The sequence below is a fragment of the Anolis carolinensis genome, chromosome 5, assembly GCF_035594765.1.
Source record: "Anolis carolinensis isolate JA03-04 chromosome 5, rAnoCar3.1.pri, whole genome shotgun sequence".
NCBI classification, from domain to species: Eukaryota; Metazoa; Chordata; class Lepidosauria; order Squamata; family Dactyloidae; genus Anolis; species Anolis carolinensis.
The window spans coordinates 206,447,481-206,468,081 of record NC_085845.1 but is presented as its reverse complement, the minus strand read 5'-3'; the positions used below and the strand labels follow the sequence as shown (position 1 = coordinate 206,468,081).

At 49.7% G+C, this 20,601-nt stretch overlaps 1 protein-coding gene and 1 long non-coding RNA gene across 2 annotated transcripts; both read left to right on the top strand.

The window, feature by feature from the left end:
* The first annotated feature begins 4,929 nt into the window (after window positions 1-4,929).
* On the top strand, window positions 4,930-9,722 carry lep (leptin). Its single transcript, XM_062983465.1, has 2 exons — window positions 4,930-5,165; window positions 8,709-9,722. Exons 1-2 carry the CDS (start codon window positions 4,980-4,982, stop codon window positions 9,066-9,068), a joined length of 546 nt encoding a protein of 181 aa, XP_062839535.1. The 5' UTR covers window positions 4,930-4,979; the 3' UTR covers window positions 9,069-9,722.
* LOC134299722 (uncharacterized) lies at window positions 6,125-7,951 on the top strand. The gene is made up of 4 exons (XR_010006968.1): window positions 6,125-6,212; window positions 6,648-6,758; window positions 7,194-7,304; window positions 7,740-7,951. It is a non-coding gene; the product is annotated as an uncharacterized LOC134299722 (long non-coding RNA).
* Window positions 9,723-20,601: the final 10,879 nt, after the last annotated feature.

The window sequence follows — 20,601 nt, the reverse complement described above, 5'->3', positions numbered from 1 at the left end:
CGGCTAATGACTCTGAACAAAGGATGCCCCCCAGGCAAGAGACGAATCTTTCCAATGCTAATTAGGGTAATTAACTGCAACATTCACGCTGGCCTCCAACTGACAAGAATTCTTCTCTCACCCTGGACTTTCCAGATATATTTATTTATTTATTTATTTATTTATTAGACTTGTATACCGCTCCTCCCAGTTTGGCTCGGAGCGGTTTACAGAAATAGATTAAAACAATACACTTAGCTTTAAAATAACAATAAAAACAACAATAAAATATAAACCTTCCTTGCTGAGTTTCTCCATACCTCACAACCTCTGAGGATGCCTGCCATAGATGTGGGCGAAACGCCAGGAGAGAATACTTCTAGAACATGGCCATACAACCCGGAAAACACACAACAACCCTATTATTATTGTGTTGTCGAAGGCTTTCATGGCCGGGATCACAGGGTTGTTGTCTGTCTTTCGGGCTGTCTGGCCATGTTCTAGAAGTAGTCTCTCCTGGCGTTTCGCCCACATCTATGGCAGGCATCCTCAGAGGTTGTGAGGTATGGAGATTATTATTGTTGTTTCTATCTTGTTGGGAGGGAGGGAGGGTTTGGATGGCCTTTGGGGTTCTCTTCGGGGATCCTATGGCTCTGCGAGGCGTTCTTTCCCGGAGACGCCGCCTGTTCCCTCCCTCCCTCCCTGTGTGTGTGTGTGTGTGTGTGTGTGTGTGTGTGTGTGTTGGGGTTGCCTTGGGGCGGCGGAGAAGGATTGTGCAAGCCTTCCTCCCCGGCTCTTATAAAAGGGTCCCGGCTGCCAGGCGGCTCCACTCAGCCCGGGAGGAAAGCAGGCAGGAAGAGCCAGAGAGCGAGAGAGAGAGAGAGAGAGAGAGAGAGAGCGCGGAGGGCAGGCCAGGTGAGTCACACACACACACACACACCCCACCTAGGGGCAGGGGAGGGGAGGGGGCGGGCGGGGGATGAGGCCAGGCCGGGAAGGAAGAGGCGTCCAAGGCAGAGCAAGAGCGGGAGGAAGAAGAGGAGGAGGAGGAGGAGGAGGAGGAGGAGGGTGCCCCTGAGCGCGTGCAGAGAGACCCCTTGCCAGGTGAGGGTCCGGGGCAAGGCCGGGAGGGGAGAAGGGTCCTCGAACCCGGATTGCCTGCTTCGAACTGGGTTATTTGGCGGTGTAGGCCCACAGTAGGAGCCAGGAGTGCCATGCGGCGGCACAAAAGGCCAATGCCATCCCAGGTCGAACTCCCTCCTGCCCTGGTCAGGCCTCTCTCTCTCTCTCTCTCCCTGGAACAACACGGACACTAATCCCCAGTCCATTCCTGGGCAAAGACCTTCGAGGAGGAACGCCTTCCTGGCCAGGATCTCTGGGTTGCTATAGGTTTTTCCGGGCTGTATGGCCATGTTTCAGTAGCATTCCCTCCTGACGTTTCACCTGCATCTGTGGCAAGTTTCATAGAATCATATAGACTCCTAGAATCCTCGAGTTGGGCCATCCAGTCCAACCCCATTCTGCTAAGAGGCAAGAAAACCACATTCAGACCCGCATTCGAAGCTTCCTCAGAGGTTTGTTCAGAGGTCTGTTGGCATGAGGCAAGTGGAGTATATATATATACATATGGAATGATGTCCAGGGTGGGAAAGAAACCTGCCTGTTTGAAGCAAGTGTCAATGTTGCAGTTAGCAAGCTTGATTAGCATTGAGTAGCCTTTCAGCTGTAGAGTCCTGGCTGTTGTTGCCTGGAGGCATCCTCTGTTTGAGTGGTATTAACTGGCCCTTGATCGCTTTCTGTCTGGAGTTCCCCTGCTTGCTTGATTAGCATTGAGTAGCCTTTCAGCTGTACAGTCCTGGCTGTTGTTGCCTGGAGGCATCCTCTGTTTGAGTGGTATTAACTGGCCCTTGATCGCTTTCTGTCTGGAGTTCCCCTGCTTGCTTGATTAGCATTGAGTAGCCTTTCAGCTGTACAGTCCTGGCTGTTGTTGCCTGGAGGCATCCTCTGTTTGTGTGGCATTAACTAGCCCTTGATCGCTTTCTGTCTGGAGTTCCCCTGCTTGCTTGATTAGCATTGAGTAGCCTGGCAGCTGTAGAGTCCTGGCTGTTGTTGCCTGGAGGCATCCTCTGTTTGAGTGGTATTAACTGGCCCTTGATCGCTTGCTACCTGGAGTTCCCTTGTTTGCTTGATTAGCATTGAATAACCTTTCAGCTGTAGAGTCCTGGCTGTTGTTGCCTGGAGGCATCCTCTGTTGGGAAGGTGTTAACTGGCCCTTGATCACTTTCTGTCTGGAGTTCCCCTGTTTGCTTGATTAGCATTGAGTAGCCTTGCAGCTGCAAAGTCCTGGCTGTTGTTGCCTGGACTGTTGTTCTGCTGCTCCAAAGCCTGGGCTCCAAAGTGTTGTTGTTGTTGTTATTGTTGTTGTTAACTGCATTTCTATACCGCTTTTCTCACCCCTGGGGGGACTCAAAGCAGATTACAACATAACAAATGGCAAAATTCAATGCCTTACATATATATATATATAAATGTATATCACATATCTAAATCAAAAACATACAACTGTAGATTAAAACCATTAAAACTATAAAAACGTCAAACAGAGACATGCCCCACAACGCGGCAAAAGAGCAGACTCTGCTGCTGCTTCCACCTGAGAGAATGATGGAGTCTCTTCCTTCTCTGCAGCTCTTCAAGCTGAGTCTGGATGGCCGTCTGTCGGGAGGGATCAGGTCGTGTCTTCCAGCCTGGAAGAAGGGCGTTGCAGCTAAAGTTGTGCCCAACCTCTGCAATGGGGAGGGGGCTTCTGTGGGCAATTAAATTCAAGAAGCCCCAAGGTGGGCCACCCAACCCAAGCCCTTTCTGCCGGGTGGGAGACTGCAGAGCCACTGGGTGGTCATCCAAGTCACATTGTCTCAGCCCCAAAGGAACAACATGGTGGGCTCATCATAAATTGGGGAAGGCGAACAAGGTCTCCTTCCTTCTCTGGGGGTTTCCAAACAGAGGCAGGATGGCCATCTTTTGGGAGGGTTTGGGCATTGTCTTGGATGGTACAAGAACAAATGGCAGCAAAGAGCCAGAATGGAGACCAAGGTTCGAATTTATTTATTTTATTTATTACAACATTTATATCCCACCCTTCTCACCCAACAGGGGACTCAGGGCGGCTTACAATAAACCACGCATATATACAAATTATAAAATTCAGTCAAAAAATCAATTAAAATTAGTTAAGTCAATTACAACAACATTCGTAAAAATACAATAATAAACATACAGATGGGCGCCATCGAGTCAAAATACGGGTCTTCCCTCAGGCATGGAAACCCACCGGGTGACCCTGTCTCAGCCTCAAATGAACCTATAGGGCCATGATACGCTCATCATAAGTTGGAGAACAAGTGGTGCCAGAAAGCCAATGTGCAGACTAGGGTTGGAATCCCTGCTTCCTTTTTCATGAGAAACTGCAAGTCACTTCTGGCGTGAGAGAATGGGCCGCCTGCAAGGATGTTGCCCAGGGGACGTTGCCTGGATGTTTTGATGTTTTTACCATCCTTGTGGGAGGCTTCTCTCAGGTCCACGCATGGAGCTGGAGCTGACAGAGGGAGCTCCTCCGCGCTCTCCCCGGGTGGGATTCAGACCGGCAACCTCCAAGTCCTGCCGGCACAAGGGTTTGACAGAGTGCGCCTCCGGGGGTTGATCCCTAGGTGAGTCACCCTGGCCCAGGGCCACCCGGGGCATTCCCACGCAGGGCTTCCTCCTCTCTTTGCGGCTGGCAGCCCTTGCGCAACCTGCGGTTGGCTTGCCCGGGGAGGCAGGGAGCAGGGCAGGGCCCGGCAGGAGCCAGGTTGGCAGCACGGGGAGTCTGGCTCAACATGAAGGAGAGATTCCGGGCGGGGAGAGACAGGCGGCCCGGCCTCGGCTGGCATGGGGATGATGGGCTGTCCGCCTTGGCAAGTGGCAGAGCACCTCTTGCCATGCTGGCTTATAGTATTATAGCATTGCCAGGAAAGGGCAGGAAGGAGACATCCAGGGAAAACACACCAACCAAGCCCTCCCAACAGATGGCTATCCATCCTTTGCTTAATAATAATAACAACAACAACAACAACAATAATAATATCTTGCAATTGGAAGGGACCCCCAAAGGCCATTCAGTCCACCCACTTCTTCCTGGCAGGAAGGCACCCTCCAAGCCCTCCCAACAGATGGCCATCCAGCCTCTGCTTAATAATAATAATAACAATAGACATTGACAAAATCACGATCTGCCAACTGCAAAAGGTCATCCTACTGGGATCTGCACACATCATCCGAAAATACATCACACAGCCCTAGACACTTGGGAAGTGTTCGACTTGTGGTTTTGTGATACGAAATCCAGCATATCTATCTTGTTTGCTGTGTCATAAAATAATAATAATAATAATAATACATCACACAGTCCTAGACACTTGGGAAGTGTCCGACGTGTGATCCAATTCAACAGCCAGTAGAGTGTCTGCTGTGGACTCATCTTGCTGTGTTTCAAATAATAATAATAATAATAATAATCTATATATATAAAAGGGTAATGAAATTTCAGCCTAGGACAAAACAACAAAACTACACATCCCAGAAACACTAAACTTGGCAGCACAACCCCTCATCCATGCCTCTGCGTTCATACAACAAAAAGCTCCAGCTACTCCAGAAAACAGCCAGGCTTTGAGACTGCAAGACTATTCACTGCTATTCCACCTGGCCAACAAAGGATTCCCATAAGCCACAGCAACGTGTGGCCGGGCAAAGCTAGTAATAATAATAATAATAATAATAATAATAATAATAATAATAATAATAATAACAACAACTTGGAATTGAAACCGGCTGCTAGGAGTTGTGGGAGTTGAAGTCCAAAACACCTGGAGGGAGGGCCAAAGTTGGCCCATGCCTGATCTAAAGGGAGCCGAGGTAGCAACAGACAGTTAGTAGTGAGTTTCTGTAGCTGAGTGTTTATTATGTCCGCCTTCCCACTTTGCCTCCCAGGAGCCCAGGCAACTATGCGCTGCCCCAGCATCTCCTTGTGTGGGTTCCTATGGGCCTGGCTGCCCCTCCTCCACGGCCGGCCGGTGAAGATCGACAAGGTCATGGCCGACACCAAAAGCCTCACCAAGACCATCGTGGGCCGGATCCAGGAGCACCAGGTGAGCCCCTCCCCACTCCCCCACCTCCCCCTTGCCGGCCTTTTGGGTCAAGGGTCCACTGCTAGGGGCTGCTTCCAGAGTATTTGCCCCATAGAGACCCTGGATTAGCCGGGTATTCCTTTGCTGCCTCTTTACCTGCTTGGTGCTGCATTTCCCCTCCTAGATCTTCCCCAGGTGAGTGCTCTTCACCTGAATGGAGAATGGAGTTCAACTGGATGGCCCTTGGGGTCTCATCCAGTTCTGGTGTTGTATGATCGTATGATTCCTAAATTGGCATGGGGAGGTTAGTCTAGATGACTCCTGGGGGTCCCTAGGCCCTGCCTGATACTCTGGTCCCTTCCTCTCTGGTTGCAGTTCCTTCTTCTAGGTTCTGTGGATTCCAGCACAGGTTTGGGGGGTGGTCTAGATGTCCCCTGGGGGTCCCTAGGCCCTGCCTGATACTCTGGTCCCCTCCTCTCTGGTTGCAGTTCCTTCTTCTAGGTTCTGTGGATTCCAGCACAGGTTTGGGAGGGTTAGTCTAGATGGCCACTGGGGGTCCCTTGTTCCTGCCTGACTCTCCAATTCTTTCCTATTTGCAGTTCCCTCTTCTAGGTTCTATGGATTCCAGCACAGATTTGGGGGTGGTCTATGTTGGGAATCATCCTGGCCTTCTCATTGGTCAGAATGGCTTTTATGGCCCCAATAAACTGGACCATGAGGTTGGAACCATTTCGGTTCTCTCTTCTCCTTTGTTCTAACTAACAAGAAGCATCTTGCTGTCTCTCCTGGCAAGATGTAACTATTTAGATGTTTGTTATTTTTCCTTTCATATTTTTCCTTAGAAACCAGTCTAGAGTAGACTAGATAGCTCCCAAGCCTTTCGATCTACAATGGAGTTCTTTTTACCTGAATAAATGCTTTTTGTACTTTTACTAGGTTCTGTGGATTCCAGCACAGGTTTGGGGGTGGTCTGGATGTCCCCTGGGGGTCCCTGGGCCCTGCCTGACCCCTGATTCCCTCCTCTCCATTTGCAGTTCCTTCTTCTAGGTTCTGTGGATTCCAGCACAGGTTTGGGAGGGTTAGTCTAGATGGCCACTGGGGGTCCCTTGATCCTGCCTGACTCTCCAATTCTTTCCTATTTGCAGTTCCCTCTTCTAGGTTCTATGGATTCCAGCACAGATTTGGGGGTGGTCTATGTTGGGAATCATCCTGGCCTTCTCATTGGTCAGAATGGCTTTTATGGCCCCAATAAACTGGACCATGAGGTTGGAACCATTTCGGTTCTCTCTTCTCCTTTGTTCTAACTAACAAGAAGCATCTTGCTGTCTCTCCTGGCAAGATGTAACTATTTAGATGTTTGTTATTTTTCCTTTCATATTTTTCCTTAGAAACCAGTCTAGAGTAGACTAGATAGCTCCCAAGCCTTTCGATCTACAATGGAGTTCTTTTTACCTGAATAAATGCTTTTTGTACTTTTACTAGGTTCTGTGGATTCCAGCACAGGTTTGGGGGTGGTCTGGATGTCCCCTGGGGGTCCCTGGGCCCTGCCTGACCCCTGATTCCCTCCTCTCCATTTGCAGTTCCTTCTTCTAGGTTCTGTGGATTCCAGCACAGGTTTGGGAGGGTTAGTCTAGATGGCCACTGGGGGTCCCTTGATCCTGCCTGACTCTCCAATTCTTTCCTATTTGCAGTTCCCTCTTCTAGGTTCTATGGATTCCAGCACAGATTTGGGGGTGGTCTATGTTGGGAATCATCCTGGCCTTCTCATTGGTCAGAATGGCTTTTATGGCCCCAATAAACTGGACCATGAGGTTGGAACCATTTCGGTTCTCTCTTCTCCTTTGTTCTAACTAACAAGAAGCATCTTGCTGTCTCTCCTGGCAAGATGTAACTATTTAGATGTTTGTTATTTTTCCTTTCATATTTTTCCTTAGAAACCAGTCTAGAGTAGACTAGATAGCTCCCAAGCCTTTCGATCTACAATGGAGTTCTTTTTACCTGAATAAATGCTTTTTGTACTTTTACTAGGTTCTGTGGATTCCAGCACAGGTTTGGGGGTGGTCTGGATGTCCCCTGGGGGTCCCTGGGCCCTGCCTGACCCCTGATTCCCTCCTCTCCATTTGCAGTTCCTTCTTCTAGGTTCTGTGGATTCCAGCACAGGTTTGGGAGGGTTAGTCTAGATGGCCACTGGGGGTCCCTTGATCCTGCCTGACTCTCCAATTCTTTCCTATTTGCAGTTCCCTCTTCTAGGTTCTATGGATTCCAGCACAGATTTGGGGGTGGTCTATGTTGGGAATCATCCTGGCCTTCTCATTGGTCAGAATGGCTTTTATGGCCCCAATAAACTGGACCATGAGGTTGGAACCATTTCGGTTCTCTCTTCTCCTTTGTTCTAACTAACAAGAAGCATCTTGCTGTCTCTCCTGGCAAGATGTAACTATTTAGATGTTTGTTATTTTTCCTTTCATATTTTTCCTTAGAAACCAGTCTAGAGTAGACTAGATAGCTCCCAAGCCTTTCGATCTACAATGGAGTTCTTTTTACCTGAATAAATGCTTTTTGTACTTTTACTAGGTTCTGTGGATTCCAGCACAGGTTTGGGGGTGGTCTGGATGTCCCCTGGGGGTCCCTGGGCCCTGCCTGACCCCTGATTCCCTCCTCTCCATTTGCAGTTCCCTCTTCTAGGTTCTGTGGATTCCAGCACAGATTTGGGGGGTGGTCTGGATGTCCCCTGGGGTTCCCTGGGCCCTGCCTGACCCCTGATTCCCTCCTCTCCATTTGCAGTTCCTTCTTCTAGGTTCTGTGGATTCCAGCACAGATTTGGGGGGTGGTCTGGATGTCCCCTGGGGGTCCCTGGGCCCTGCCTGACCCCTGATTCCCTCCTCTCCATTTGCAGTTCCCTCTTCTAGGTTCTGTGGATTCCAGCACAGATTTGGGGGGTGGTCTGGATGTCCCCTGGGGTTCCCTGGGGCCTGCCTGACCCCTGATTCCCTCCTCTCCATTTGCAGTTCCTTCTTCTAGGTTCTGTGGATTCCAGCACAGATTTGGGGGTGGTCTGGATGTCCCCTGGGGGTCCCTGGGCCCTGCCTGACCCCTGATTCTCTCCTCTCCGTTTGCAGTTCCCTCTTCTAGGTTCTGTGGATTCCAGCACAGATTTGGGGGGTGGTCTGGATGTCCCCTGGGGTTCCCTGGGCCCTGCCTGACCCCTGATTCCCTCCTCTCCATTTGCAGTTCCCTCTTCTAGGTTCTGTGGATTCCAGCACAGATTTGGGGGGTGGTCTGGATGTCCCCTGGGGTTCCCTGGGCCCTGCCTGACCCCTGATTCTCTCCTCTCCGTTTGCAGTTCCCTCTTCTAGGTTCTGTGGATTCCAGCACAGATTTGGGGGTTGGTCTGGATGTCCCCTGGGGGTCCCTGGGCCCTGCCTGACCCCTGATTCCGTCCTCTCCGTTTGCAGTTCCCTCTTCTAGGTTCTGTGGATTCCAGCACAGGTTTGGGGGTGGTCTGGATGTCCCCTGGGGGTCCCTGGGCCCTGCCTGACCCAATTCTCTCCTCTCCGTTTGCAGTTCCCTCCGCTGAGCCTGAGGGTCCATGGGCTGGACTTCATCCCGGCGGAGCTCCCGGCGCCGAGCCTGGAGGCCATGGACACCACGCTGGGGGTCTTCCAGCAGGTCCTGTCCAGCCTGCCCTGGGAGGCGCCCGTGGCCCAGATCGGCTACGACCTGGAGAACCTGCGGAGCCTCCTGCGTCTGCTGGGCGCCCACCTGGGCTGCCCGCTCCAGAGGGGCCCCTCGGCCGAGGACCTGGGCAACCTGACGGAGCTGCTGGCCGTCTCCCCGTACACCACCTCCGTGGTGGCCTTGGGCCGGCTGCAGAAGTGCCTCCGGGAGATGGACCGGCTCCTGGACCGCCTCCAGCTCTGCTAGCGGAGGGCAAGGGCAGGCGGAGGGCCAAGGCCTCGGCGGCACAGGGAGATGGGCCTTGGGTGCAACATCGGCCTCCAAGTTCCTGCCGTTCCTGCACCATCTCCACCACATTCCTTTCAGGATATGCTTGACTTGATTTGGGGAACTGGGCAGAAGATGGGTGGAGGTCCTTTTGGGGGGAGATGGGGGGTGGTATGCCACGGCTGAGCCCGGTGCAGACTCGGAGAAAGAGAAGCCAAGGCTCCAGCCGCACAAGGAGCCCAAACCTCTTGAGCAAGGCTAGAGCAGAAGCCTCCCTTGCAGTTCCAAAGGTGAAGCTGGCTTTGGCAGCATCACCCCCGTATTCCTGGAAAGGGTTTTTCCGGATATGCTTTACTTGATTTGGGGCAGTGGGTGCAGTCTTGTGGCAGAAGATGGGTGGAGGTCCTTTTTTGGAGCGGGGCGGGAAGGGGATGGTGTGCCACGGTTGAGCCTGGTGCAAAGTCAGAGTCAAAGCAAGGCCTCAGTGGCAGAAGGAGACGAACTAGACTCCGTATAGAGTCTTGCGAGGCCAAGGCTGAATCGGACTTTTGCAGCATCACCACCGTGTTGCTTTACTTGGTTGGCTTCTTGGAGGGCAGACACTGTGCCATGGCTGAAACATAGGATAGGCATGCCATCCAACCCTGCTTTTTCCAGGCAAGGAAAGCACCCCCAGAGCCCTCCCGACAGATGGCCATCCAGTGCCAGAGAAGGAGGGCGATGTGGCTGGACAGCCAGGCACCAGCTGAACCTAGAACTCCTGCTGCGGAACTTGATGCCAAGGCAGAAGGAAACCGCAAGCGGGCGTGCCGCCCTTCTCGGGCAGGCCTGGCCCTTATCTCCCTCATGCCGCTTGCCTCATTCGGAGCGGAGGAAGCTGCGTGGGCCGGACGCGCAAGAGTTCCCTCCCGAGCGCAGGGAAGTTTGGGCGCTGCCAAGGCGGACACGCAGCCGCAGGGCACAACGGCGGGCTCCCTCCCCGCTGCAACCGCAGAGCCTGGGATGGCTGCCCGGCCGGCCGGCCTGCGGCTGAGGTGTGGGAGGGTGGGGTGGGCGGGGCGGGGCGGGTGGTGTGGGGCGGGCGGCTCCTGCTTCTGGGGATGGGTGCCGTGTCATGCCGCTCAGGGGAATCCCACATTCGCCTCCAAAGAGAGGCTGCCGCAGAAACACAACAGGGCGCCTCAAGGGCCAATGGGGAAGGGTAGTGGAGACTTCTGGGAATCCATGCAGGCACTCTCCTGACTCTGGATTGTGGACTTCCACCCAGAATCTCTGGAGTGTTGTGTGATTTCCAAACTGTATGGCCAAAGTCTTCTAGCAGCACTTTCATAGAATCATAGAATGGTAGAATTGGAAGAGACCTCATGGGCCATCCAGTCCAACCCCCTGCAAGAAGCAGGGCTGTGGCACAGGCTGGAGAGCAAGCCAGCTGCAACCAGCTGCAATGAATCACTCTGACCAGGAGGTCATGAGTTCGAGGCCCGCTCGGAGCCTAAGTTTGTCTTGTCTTTGTTCTATGTTAAAAGGCATTAAATGTTTGCCTATATGTGTAATGTGATCCGCCCTGAGTCCCCTTCGGGGTGAGAAAAAAGGGCGGAATATAAATACTGTAAATAAATAAATAATAAATGAAATTCAAAGCACTCCCGACAGATGGCCATTCAGCCTCTGCTTAAAAGCCTCCAAAGAAGGAGCCTCCACCACAGTCTGGGGCAGAGAGAGTGAAGTATCTTGCATTTGTCCCTGTTCTCCTGACATTTCGCCTGTGGCTATTGGCATCTTCAGAGGATCTGATGGTAGTAAGTAAGTAGGTAAAAGTTAAAAGTAAAGGTTTCCCGTGACGTTAAGTCCAGTCATGTCTGACTCTGGGGGTTGGTGCTCATCTCCATTTCTGAGCCAAAGAGCTGGCGTTGTCCGTAGACACCTCCAAGGTCATGTGGCCAGCATGACTGCATGGAGCGCCGTTACCTTCCCGCTGGAGCGGTACCTATTGATCTACTCACATTGGCATGTTTTCAAACTGTTAGGCTGACAGGAGCTGGGGCTAATAGCAGGCGCTAATTCTGCTCTCCGGATTCGAACCTGTGACCTTTTGGTCCGCAAGTTCAGCAGCTCAGCACTTTAACACGCTGCGCCACCGTAGGCCCCCAAGTAAGTAAATAAGTAACTTTATTTTTCTATCCCGCCTCCATCTCTCGGCTGGGACTCAGGCCGGCTAACACGGGACAAAAGCCCGAAAATACAAACAGGTAGAACAGTTAAAACATGTTACAAGAAAAATACAGTAAAATCGACAATTATACAAACAGTTACCTCAAGCAAAACAATGCAATAGACCATCAAAACTCAGTTAACAAGTAAAACCAGATTAAAATAAAATAGAATAATGGATCAGGTACAACAAGTGGAGTGTGTATATTCGTGTGGAATGTACAACATATGTCTTGCTTTGCTACCATCAGATCAGAGGCGGTTCAACCACCAGGCCAACTAGGCCGTTGCCTGTGGCGCCATCTTATTGGGGGGCGCCATTGAGGCAACTCCTGTCTCCTGCGGCCTGCCTCCACAAGGTATTGAACTGCTTTTTCTGTTGATTTGTTCTAAAACATGATGTTTTAGTGTTTAATTTGTAAAATCTTAATGTAATTTGATGTTTAATAGGCTTTTCCTTAATCCCTCCTTATTATCAAACATTTTCGCTTATCCAGCGCTTTTATTTTTCTGTGATTGGTTTGGGGGGGGGGGCGCCTACACTTGAAAAATACCTAGGGCTGGCTCTGCATCAGATCCTCTGAAGATGCCTCTCAGCCACATCAGGAGCAAATGCTGCTAGGACACACTGGCCATACAGCCCAGAAAACACAACGCACCCCACTATTCTGACTTTATCCTCAGCAGAAATTAAGGCGAGGACCAGGACATGCTCTGCATATGTCTCTGTCTTGCGGAACCTTCCAGACTCCGTTGTGCCAGACTGTTAAATGCCCAAAGAGAGCTGTTTCGCTGAAGCCCAGGGGTCAGCCGTGTGCCTTAGTTTTCCTGACCGCTCAGCTGTAAGCATGCAAATGTTGCAAATGTCGTGGGGTCAAGCACCTTTGATTCCCCTCAAGTCTTCCAGAAGCACCGGCCTGCGTTGCCAGTGCGCACCGGGGATTCCAAAGCATTGCCAACGGTCAGCCTGGATGAGTGTTTGTGGATGCACATGGCACTGCGGTTGCACAAAGCGCTCCTCCGTTTATTTTTGCAGTGAGTGTGTGGTGGGCATGGCCTTCCTTTCTGTGGTCCCCTCCCCTTTCTATGTCTGGAACAATATTATTTATGTTTTATAAAGAAGTGATCTTTTCTGAACCTGTGTGTGTGTGTGTGTGTGGATATTCACTTTCCTGGCCCAGGATGTGGGGAGGGAAAGGGAGGGGAGAGGGAAGGGAAAGGCCAGGGAGCACGCCAGGTGTGTGGGGCTCCCCTCGGGTGACCTCCTTCCTGGCTCACCTGCATGGGATGTGGAGTGCAACATGTCTGGGGAGCCTGGTCTGCCATTCGTGGCCTCCTCCCAGGAACTTGCATCTGCTTTCCAAGACCTCAGGCGGAGGAAGGGGGGGAGGGAGGGAGGGGGGGAGGGGGGAGGTGTCCCTTTCTTCTTCCCTTTCTTCTCCTCTTTCTTCTCCCCGCCTTGGCCTTGGATTCCTGGAGAGACGGGGCCTGGCACGGTTTGTGCGTGCAAAGCAAAGCAAAGGGTGTTTCCTGCTTCAAGGGGGGGGAGGGGGGCCGAGGCGGGTGGGAGAGGTTCACACGCGGTGTCTGGGAGGGAGCCCGGCTGGGGCACCTGAGGCCAAGGCCTCCTTCTACCCGCCTTCCCGTGACCCAGGAAGACCTGCAGCCTTTCCCCTCCAAAAAGGTGTCCTGTCTTGCTCCAGAAACAGCCTTACAGCACGAGCAAAGGTAACCAAAAAAGGTTTTCTTCAGCCAAATAATAATAATAATAATAATAATAATAATAATAACCTGCTTTGATTGAAGTCAAAAATCAGAAACTCCTCAAAGCACAGCAGACAAAAAATCAGTACAAGAAAACCGCACTACAAACTAGAGCTGACAGCTGGCACAACAAAACACTGCATGGAAAGTTCCTTGACAAAATTGAAGGAAAAGCTGATAAGGAGAAGACCTGGCTCTGGCTCACGAATGGGACCCTGAAGAAGGAAGGAGACAGAAGGCCTGATCCTTGCAGCCCAGGAGCAAGACATCAGAACAAAGGCCATTAATAATAATAATAATAATAATAGAAGACCTGGCTCTGGCTCACGAATGGGACCCTGAAGAAGGAGACAGAAGGCCTGATCCTTGGAGGACAGGAGCAAGACATCAGGACAAAGGCCATTAATAATAATAATAATAATAATAATAATAATAATAATAATAATAATAGAAGACCTGGCTCTGGCTCACGAATGGGACCCTGAAGAAGGAGACAGAAGGCCTGATCCTTGCAGCCCAGGAGCAAGCCATCAGAACAAAGGCAATCAAGGCCAAGATCGAAAAATCAGCTGATGACCCAAAATGCAGACTGTGCAAGGAAACCGATGAAACCATGGATCATATCCTCAGCTGCTGTTAGAAAATTGCACAGACAGACTACAAACAGAGGCACAACTGTGTGGCCCAAATGATCCATTGGAACTTATGCCTCAAGAACCACCTCCCAGCAGCAAAGAACTGGTGGGATCACAAACCTGCAAAAGTATTGGAAAATGAGCACGCAAAGATACTGTGGGACTTCTGAATCCAGACTGACAAAGTTCTGGAACACAACACACCAGACATCACAGTTGTGGAAAAGAAAAAGGTTTGGATCATTGATGTTGCCATCCCAGGTGACAGTCGCATTGACGAAAAACAACAGGAAAAACTCAGCCGCTCTCAGGACCTCAAGATGGAACTTCAAAGACTCTGGCAGAAACCAGTGCAGGTGGTCCCGGTGGTGATGGGCACACTGGGTGCTGTGCCAAAAGATCTCAGCCACTGGCATTTGGAAACAATAGATATTGACAAAATCACGATCTGCCAACTGCAAAAGGCCACCCTGCTGGGATCTGCGCGCATCATCTGAAAATACATCACACAGTCCTAGACACTTGGGAAGTGTTCGACTTATGATTCTGTGATACGAAATCCAGCATATCTATCTTGTTTGCTGTTTCATACAATAATAATAATAATAATAATAATAATAATAATAATAATAATAATAAGTACAAGAAAGCCGCACTACAAACTAGAGCTGACATCTGGCACAACAAAACATTGCATGGAAAGTTTAAGGAAAAGCTGATAAGGAGAAGACCTGGCTCTGGCTCACGAATGGGACCCTGAAGAAGGAGGCAGAAGGCCTGATCCTTGCAGCCCAGGAGCAAGACATCAGGACAAATGCAATCAAGGCCAAGATCGAAAAATCAGCTGCCTAATGGCCAAACAATAAAGTGTCACCAGCCAGAGGCCTATAAATATCTGGGCATATTACAGCTGTACAGCATCAAGCATAGACATGTGAAAACTGTGGTCAGCAAAGAATACACACAAAGGGTCAGAAAAATTCTCAAAAGCAAGCTCAATGGAGGCAACACCATCAAGGCCATAAACACCTGGGCCATAAGATATACTGATGGCATCATAAACTGGACACAGGTGGAACTGGACAATTTGGACAGAAAAACAAATGATGTTGACCGACTATATCTGCCTAGAAGATCTGGTGGCACTCTTGCAATTTTTTTTCCATGTCAGGAGCGACTTGAGAAACTGCAAGTCGCTTCTGGAGTGAGAGAATTGGCCGTCTGCAAGGACATTGCCCAGGGGACGCCCAGATGTTTTGATGTTTTACTATCCTTGTGGGAGGCTTCTCTCATGTCCCCGCATGGAGCTAGAGCTGATAGAGGGAGCTCATCCGCACTCTCCCCGGGTGGGATTCAAACCTGGCAGCCTTCAGGTCAGCAACCCAACCTTCAAGTCATAAGGTTTTAACCCACTACACCACCGGGGGCTCCTACTCTTGCAAGTAAAACAAGCAGTCAAAAGAAGAACATGCCATGGTATAGAAAGTGAAGAACCTGCTTTGATTGAGGCTAAAAATCAGAAACTCCTCAAAGCACAGCAGACAAAAAACCAGTACAAGAAAGCCGCACTACAAACTAGAGCTGACAGCTGGCACAACAAAACATTGCATGGAAAGTTCCTTGACAAAATTGAAGGAAAAGCTGAGAAGGAGAAGACCTGACTCTGGCTCACGAATGGGACCCTGAAGAAGGACAGCACAGACATCTCATTTGCTGTGTCATACTCTGTCTTTGTGTCGATAATAATAATAATAATACTAATAATAATAATAATAATAATAATAATAACCAGAGGCACAACTCTGTGGCCCAAATGATCCATTGGAACTTATGCCTCAAGTACCACCTCCCAGCAGCAAAGAACTGGTGGGATCACAAACCTGCAAAAGTCTTGGAAAATGAGCACGCAAAGATACTGTGGGACTTCCGAATCCAGACTGACAAAGTTCTGGAACACAGCACACCAGACATCACAGTTGTGGAAAAGAAAAAGGTTTGGATCATTGATGTTGCCATCCCAGGTGACAGTCGCATTGACGAAAAACAATAGGAAAAACTCAGCCACTATCAGGACCTCAAGTTTGAACTTCAAAGACTCTGGCAGAAACCAGTGCAGGTGGTCCCGGTGGTGATGGGCACACTGGGTGCCATCCAAAAGATCTCAGCCGGCATTTGGAAACAATAGACATTGACAAAATTACGATCTGCCAACTGCAAAAGGCCACCCTACTGGGATCTGCACACATCATCCGAAAATACATCACACAGTCCTAGACACTTGGGAAGTGTTCGACTTGTGGTTTTGCGAAACGAAATCCAGCATATCTATCTGGTTTGCTGTGTCATACAACGTCGTTGTGTTGATAATAATAATAATAATGCAAAGGGTAGTAAAAGAAACAGAAGGTAAAGTTCAAAAGCAATGCAAGGTCTTACAGCAGACGTGAAACCAAAGTCTTTGGCACAAGTCTTCACAGCAGAAAGGAGCAAGAGTCTTTGGCCAAAAAGGCTTCCAATATACACTAACAAGAGTCTGAGGCAAGAAGTCTTTTGCAAAGCCCGCACTGGAGCTGAAGCATGGAGACCAAAACACAAGCACACCAAGTAGGTCGGTTGCAGCCAACACTGACTCCTGGCTTTGCTGCTAATTTATAGTCCTGAGCGAAGTCTCATTTTTGCTGTGATTCTAGCTGACCTTCTCCTTCCTTCTTTTGCCCTTTGTCGCTCTAAAAAGGTCGGGACTTGTAGTATGTCCTCCTCACCTTCTTCCTCCTCAACACTAGTCCCCAAATCCCCAAGTGCCACCTCTTCCGCCTCCTGTTCTACCTCCTCCTTAGAAGCAGAAGAGGAGTCCACAACAAAAGGTCACGAAACCCTAGGCTTGGAAGGGACCCCAAAGGGCCATCCAGTCCACCCCATTCTGGCAGAAAGGGACACCCCATCAACACCCAGTATGACCAGCTCTTTGTAGAACCATGGAGTTGGAAGAGATCCTAAGGGCCATCTAGTCCAACCCTCTTCAACCACACAGAGGAAGACATGACTCAAACTGGGTTGCTGTGAGTTTTCCGGGCTATATGGTCATGCTCCAGAAGCATTCTCTCCTGACATTTCGCCCTCATCTATGGCAGGCATCCTCAGGGGTTGAGACCCTTCAAACTTTCCAATGCTAATTAGGGTGATTAACTGCAACATTCACTCTGGCCTCCAACTGACAAGAGTTCTTCTCTCACCCTGGACTTTCCAGATATATAAACCTTCCTTGCTTAGTTTCTCCATATCACACAACCTCTGAGGATGCCTGCCATAGGTGTGGGTGAAACGTCAGGAGAGAATGCTTCTGGAACATGGCCATACAGCCCGGAAAACTCACAATACTCCTCTTCCCTCTGTCTTTGGACCAGCTGTGTGGTTTCCATCCATGCAAGTGTGGTTGAAGTGCTGGGTTACCATCCGAAAATGGCATTTATTTATTTTATTTACATCACTTTTACCCCGCCCTTCTCACCCGTAAAATCCCTGATCAGCCCCTGTGGCCTTGAACTGCTCAACATGGATTCTAAAAGCATATCTGGACTTTATTATATTGTTTACATTTTATGAAGTTTGGCAGTATCGAAATAGCATTCCCCCTCCCCGCGATGGACTTCATTCCCAGCAGTCCGGCCAGGAAACTACACATCCCAGAAAGGGTTAGATAACCCGTAACAAACAAAGCACCTGAGAGGAACTGATGAGGAAATTATTTGGGAGAGCGAATACTCCAGAGGACGGGGTCAGGATGCAAAAGGACCTCAACAGGTGAGAGAGACGCTGGGCCAATACTCCCAAAACGCATGTCAACAAGGGGAAATGTGAGATACTTCATTTAGGCAGGAAAAAATGAAATGCACAGATTGTTGTGACTCAGCCTTTGCCTTTGTGTGACTCTGACGAGGATTCTGGGATGCAAGTGCATAATGATGGGGTTCAGATTCAGGATGAGTTTCACGATGACTCTGATGAGAATTATGGAATTCAGGTGCAGGGAGTTTTTCCCATGGGAAGAAATGAGGTTGTTTCTGATGATGGTTTTCAGGTGCAAGAAGCAGAAGGGGAGAGTAGCTCTGATAACACTAACGAGCTCAGTGGCCTTGATGGCCTTGACAATGAGGCCACTGAGCTCGATCGCGCTAGTCGGCTGGAATTTCAGGGTTTGCATAGAAGCCTCCAAATAGCAAATAAGAGGGAGGTCAAAGGGCAAAGAAATGCCTTCATGTCATGCTATTAAAACAGTCTGCTAAAAGAGAGATCTTTGTCAAAAGCAACTTTTTAGCTAGAGTCAAGAACCAAGTCTGCTTCCCTTTATCAAGTCTGCGTTCCTGTATTACCTCGTAGCGTGGATATATTCTCGTTGCTGGGACTTTGGCTTCCTTTGAAAGGACCTCATTTTATGCTTCTATGGATTTGATGATTACAGCCTTGTTTTGTAACTATATTTTGGAACTGAATTTTTACCTTTTATGAACTATTTTTCTGCCTATTTCCTAATAAACTATAAAAGACTACGTCCTGTGTGCAGCCTGGTGTCTTTAGCAAGGGGAAGCTAACCTGAGGTGCGACACAGATACAGAAAGAGTGACGCCTGGCTTTGCAACAATCCACGTGAAAAAGATCTTGGAGTCTCTGTGGACAACAAGCTGATCATGAGCCGAAAAAGCCAATGTGATCTTGATCTGCATCAAAAAGAGTAGCATCCAGATCAAGGGAAGTTCGTTCAGTAGAACAATGCAAAGGGAACCAAGGCCAGGCGACTTCCATGCAGATGCCCTCACTAATTGACTACGCTATCTTCATGCTAATGGGTGGATCCCGCCCAACCCATGCAAATCGGGCTTGCTAATTGCACCCTTTCCGCTAGTTTAAGAGACAACGGTTCTTTCTCCCGCCCTGGACATTCCACAGGAACATGATATATATATTCCATATCTGAAGATGCCAGTAGCCACAGATTGAAATGCCAGGAGAGAATGCTGCCAGGACACATTGGCCACACAATGCCCCAATTAAAGAAAATGTGGCCAAGGCTAATTTCCTCTAGCTAAAACTGGGCCTGGATGGGCAAGAGGAATGGGGGCTCACCATCAGCCAGACCCCAGCTCACCCGGTGGGGCTGCAGCCTGACCCCCCCCTCCTCATTTTGTGGTGCTGGCTTGGCTTGGAAAGGGGGGGGGGTCCTGGTTTTGGAGGCACCTGGAGGCCCCCGGGATGGGAAGCAAAGGCAGAGGGTGTGATGGGGGGAACGGGGGGGGGGGGTGTTGTGCGTCTCTTGCCTGGGCCGCCTGCCAAGGAGCCTCTCCCACCTGCGTCCTCCCTTCACCTCCGCCTCCTCCTCCTCCTCCTCGTCTGGGCAGGAGGCCAGGTGGGGAAAGGGGGCTTGGGGGGGCTCGGGGGGCTCAGCCAGGCAGCCCCGCTTCCCAAGCGAAGCCTTCCTGGGAGGCCTTCCTTAGGGACCATTTGGGGAGAAGCATCAAGACAAGCACTGCCGGGAAGATGTCTTCACGGCTCAATTTCTCTGCTGCTCTCCTGACTCTCCCACCAAACAAGGTGAGCTTTCTGGTGAAGTTGCATTGATTGCACGGGGAACCTAAACCCGAACCAATGAATGAAAAGACTCTCATACCCCGTTTCCCCTAAAACAAGACATCCCCAGAAAATAAGACCGAGTAGAAGTTTTGCTGAATTGCTCAATATAAGGCCTCCCCTGAAAGTAAGACCTAGAAAAGGTTTTGTTTGGAAGCATGCTCGCCGAACAGAACCCCATAGCATGCAGGATTGGTAAATGTACGTACCATAGAGTGTTGTACATGGAAATACTGGCAGTAACAAGAAATTCTTGATAGGATTCACAGTCTGGTTATGCTGGTTTGTGATAATAATAATAATAATAATAATAATAACAACAATAACTTTATTCTTATACCCCACCCCATCTCCCCAAAGGGACTCGGGGCGGCTTACATGGGGCCATGCCCAAACACAACAATATAAAAGCAAGGAAAACAATAAAGCAAATCACTCAACAATAAAAACAACAAATGATGATGACAACTACTGTACAGTATATAATAAATATTCCTCTTTTTTTCAACAATAAATGTGAATTCTTCCTCATGGAAAAATAAGACATCCCCTGAAAATAAGACCTAGGGCATCTTTGGGAGCAAAACTTAATATAAGACACTGTCTTATTTTCGGGGAAACACGGTAGAATCTGAGAGCTGCAAGGGATCTGCTTCCCTTCTGCCGTGCAGGAAGACACAGTCAAAGCCCTCCCAACAGATGGTCATCCTGTCTCTGCTTAAAAGCCTCCAGAGAAAGAGACTCCTAAGAAGGAGACCCCCCCTCCCCAAATTCTCAGGTGGAATCGAGTTTGAATCCATCGCTCCATAGTATCCTGCTCTCTGGAGGAAAGTCCAGGGCCGCTTCTACACTGCCAGATGAAATCTAGATTATCTGCTTCGAACTGTATTATTTCGCAGTATAAACTCATATAGTCTAGTCCAAAGCAGATAATGTGGATGATCTGCCTTGATATTCTGGCAGTGCAGAAGGGGCCTAAAACGCCATGTTATTCCAGGTGTGGCCTGATCAGCTCAGAAGGACGATGACTCTATCACCATCTGGACACTAGGCAATGCTTATTGGTGCAGCCTAGAATGGCGTTGGCCTTTTTAGCTGCCGCGTCACACTCTTGACACATGTTCACCTGGCCATCCCCTAAAGCCCCTTCTACACTGTCCTTATATTCCAGGACCCCGTCCCAGATTATCCGCTTATCCCAGGTTATTAGACAGGTGAGTCTTATATAACCCAGTTCAAAGCAGATCCTGGGACAGAAAGGCAATGTAGAAGGGCCTACA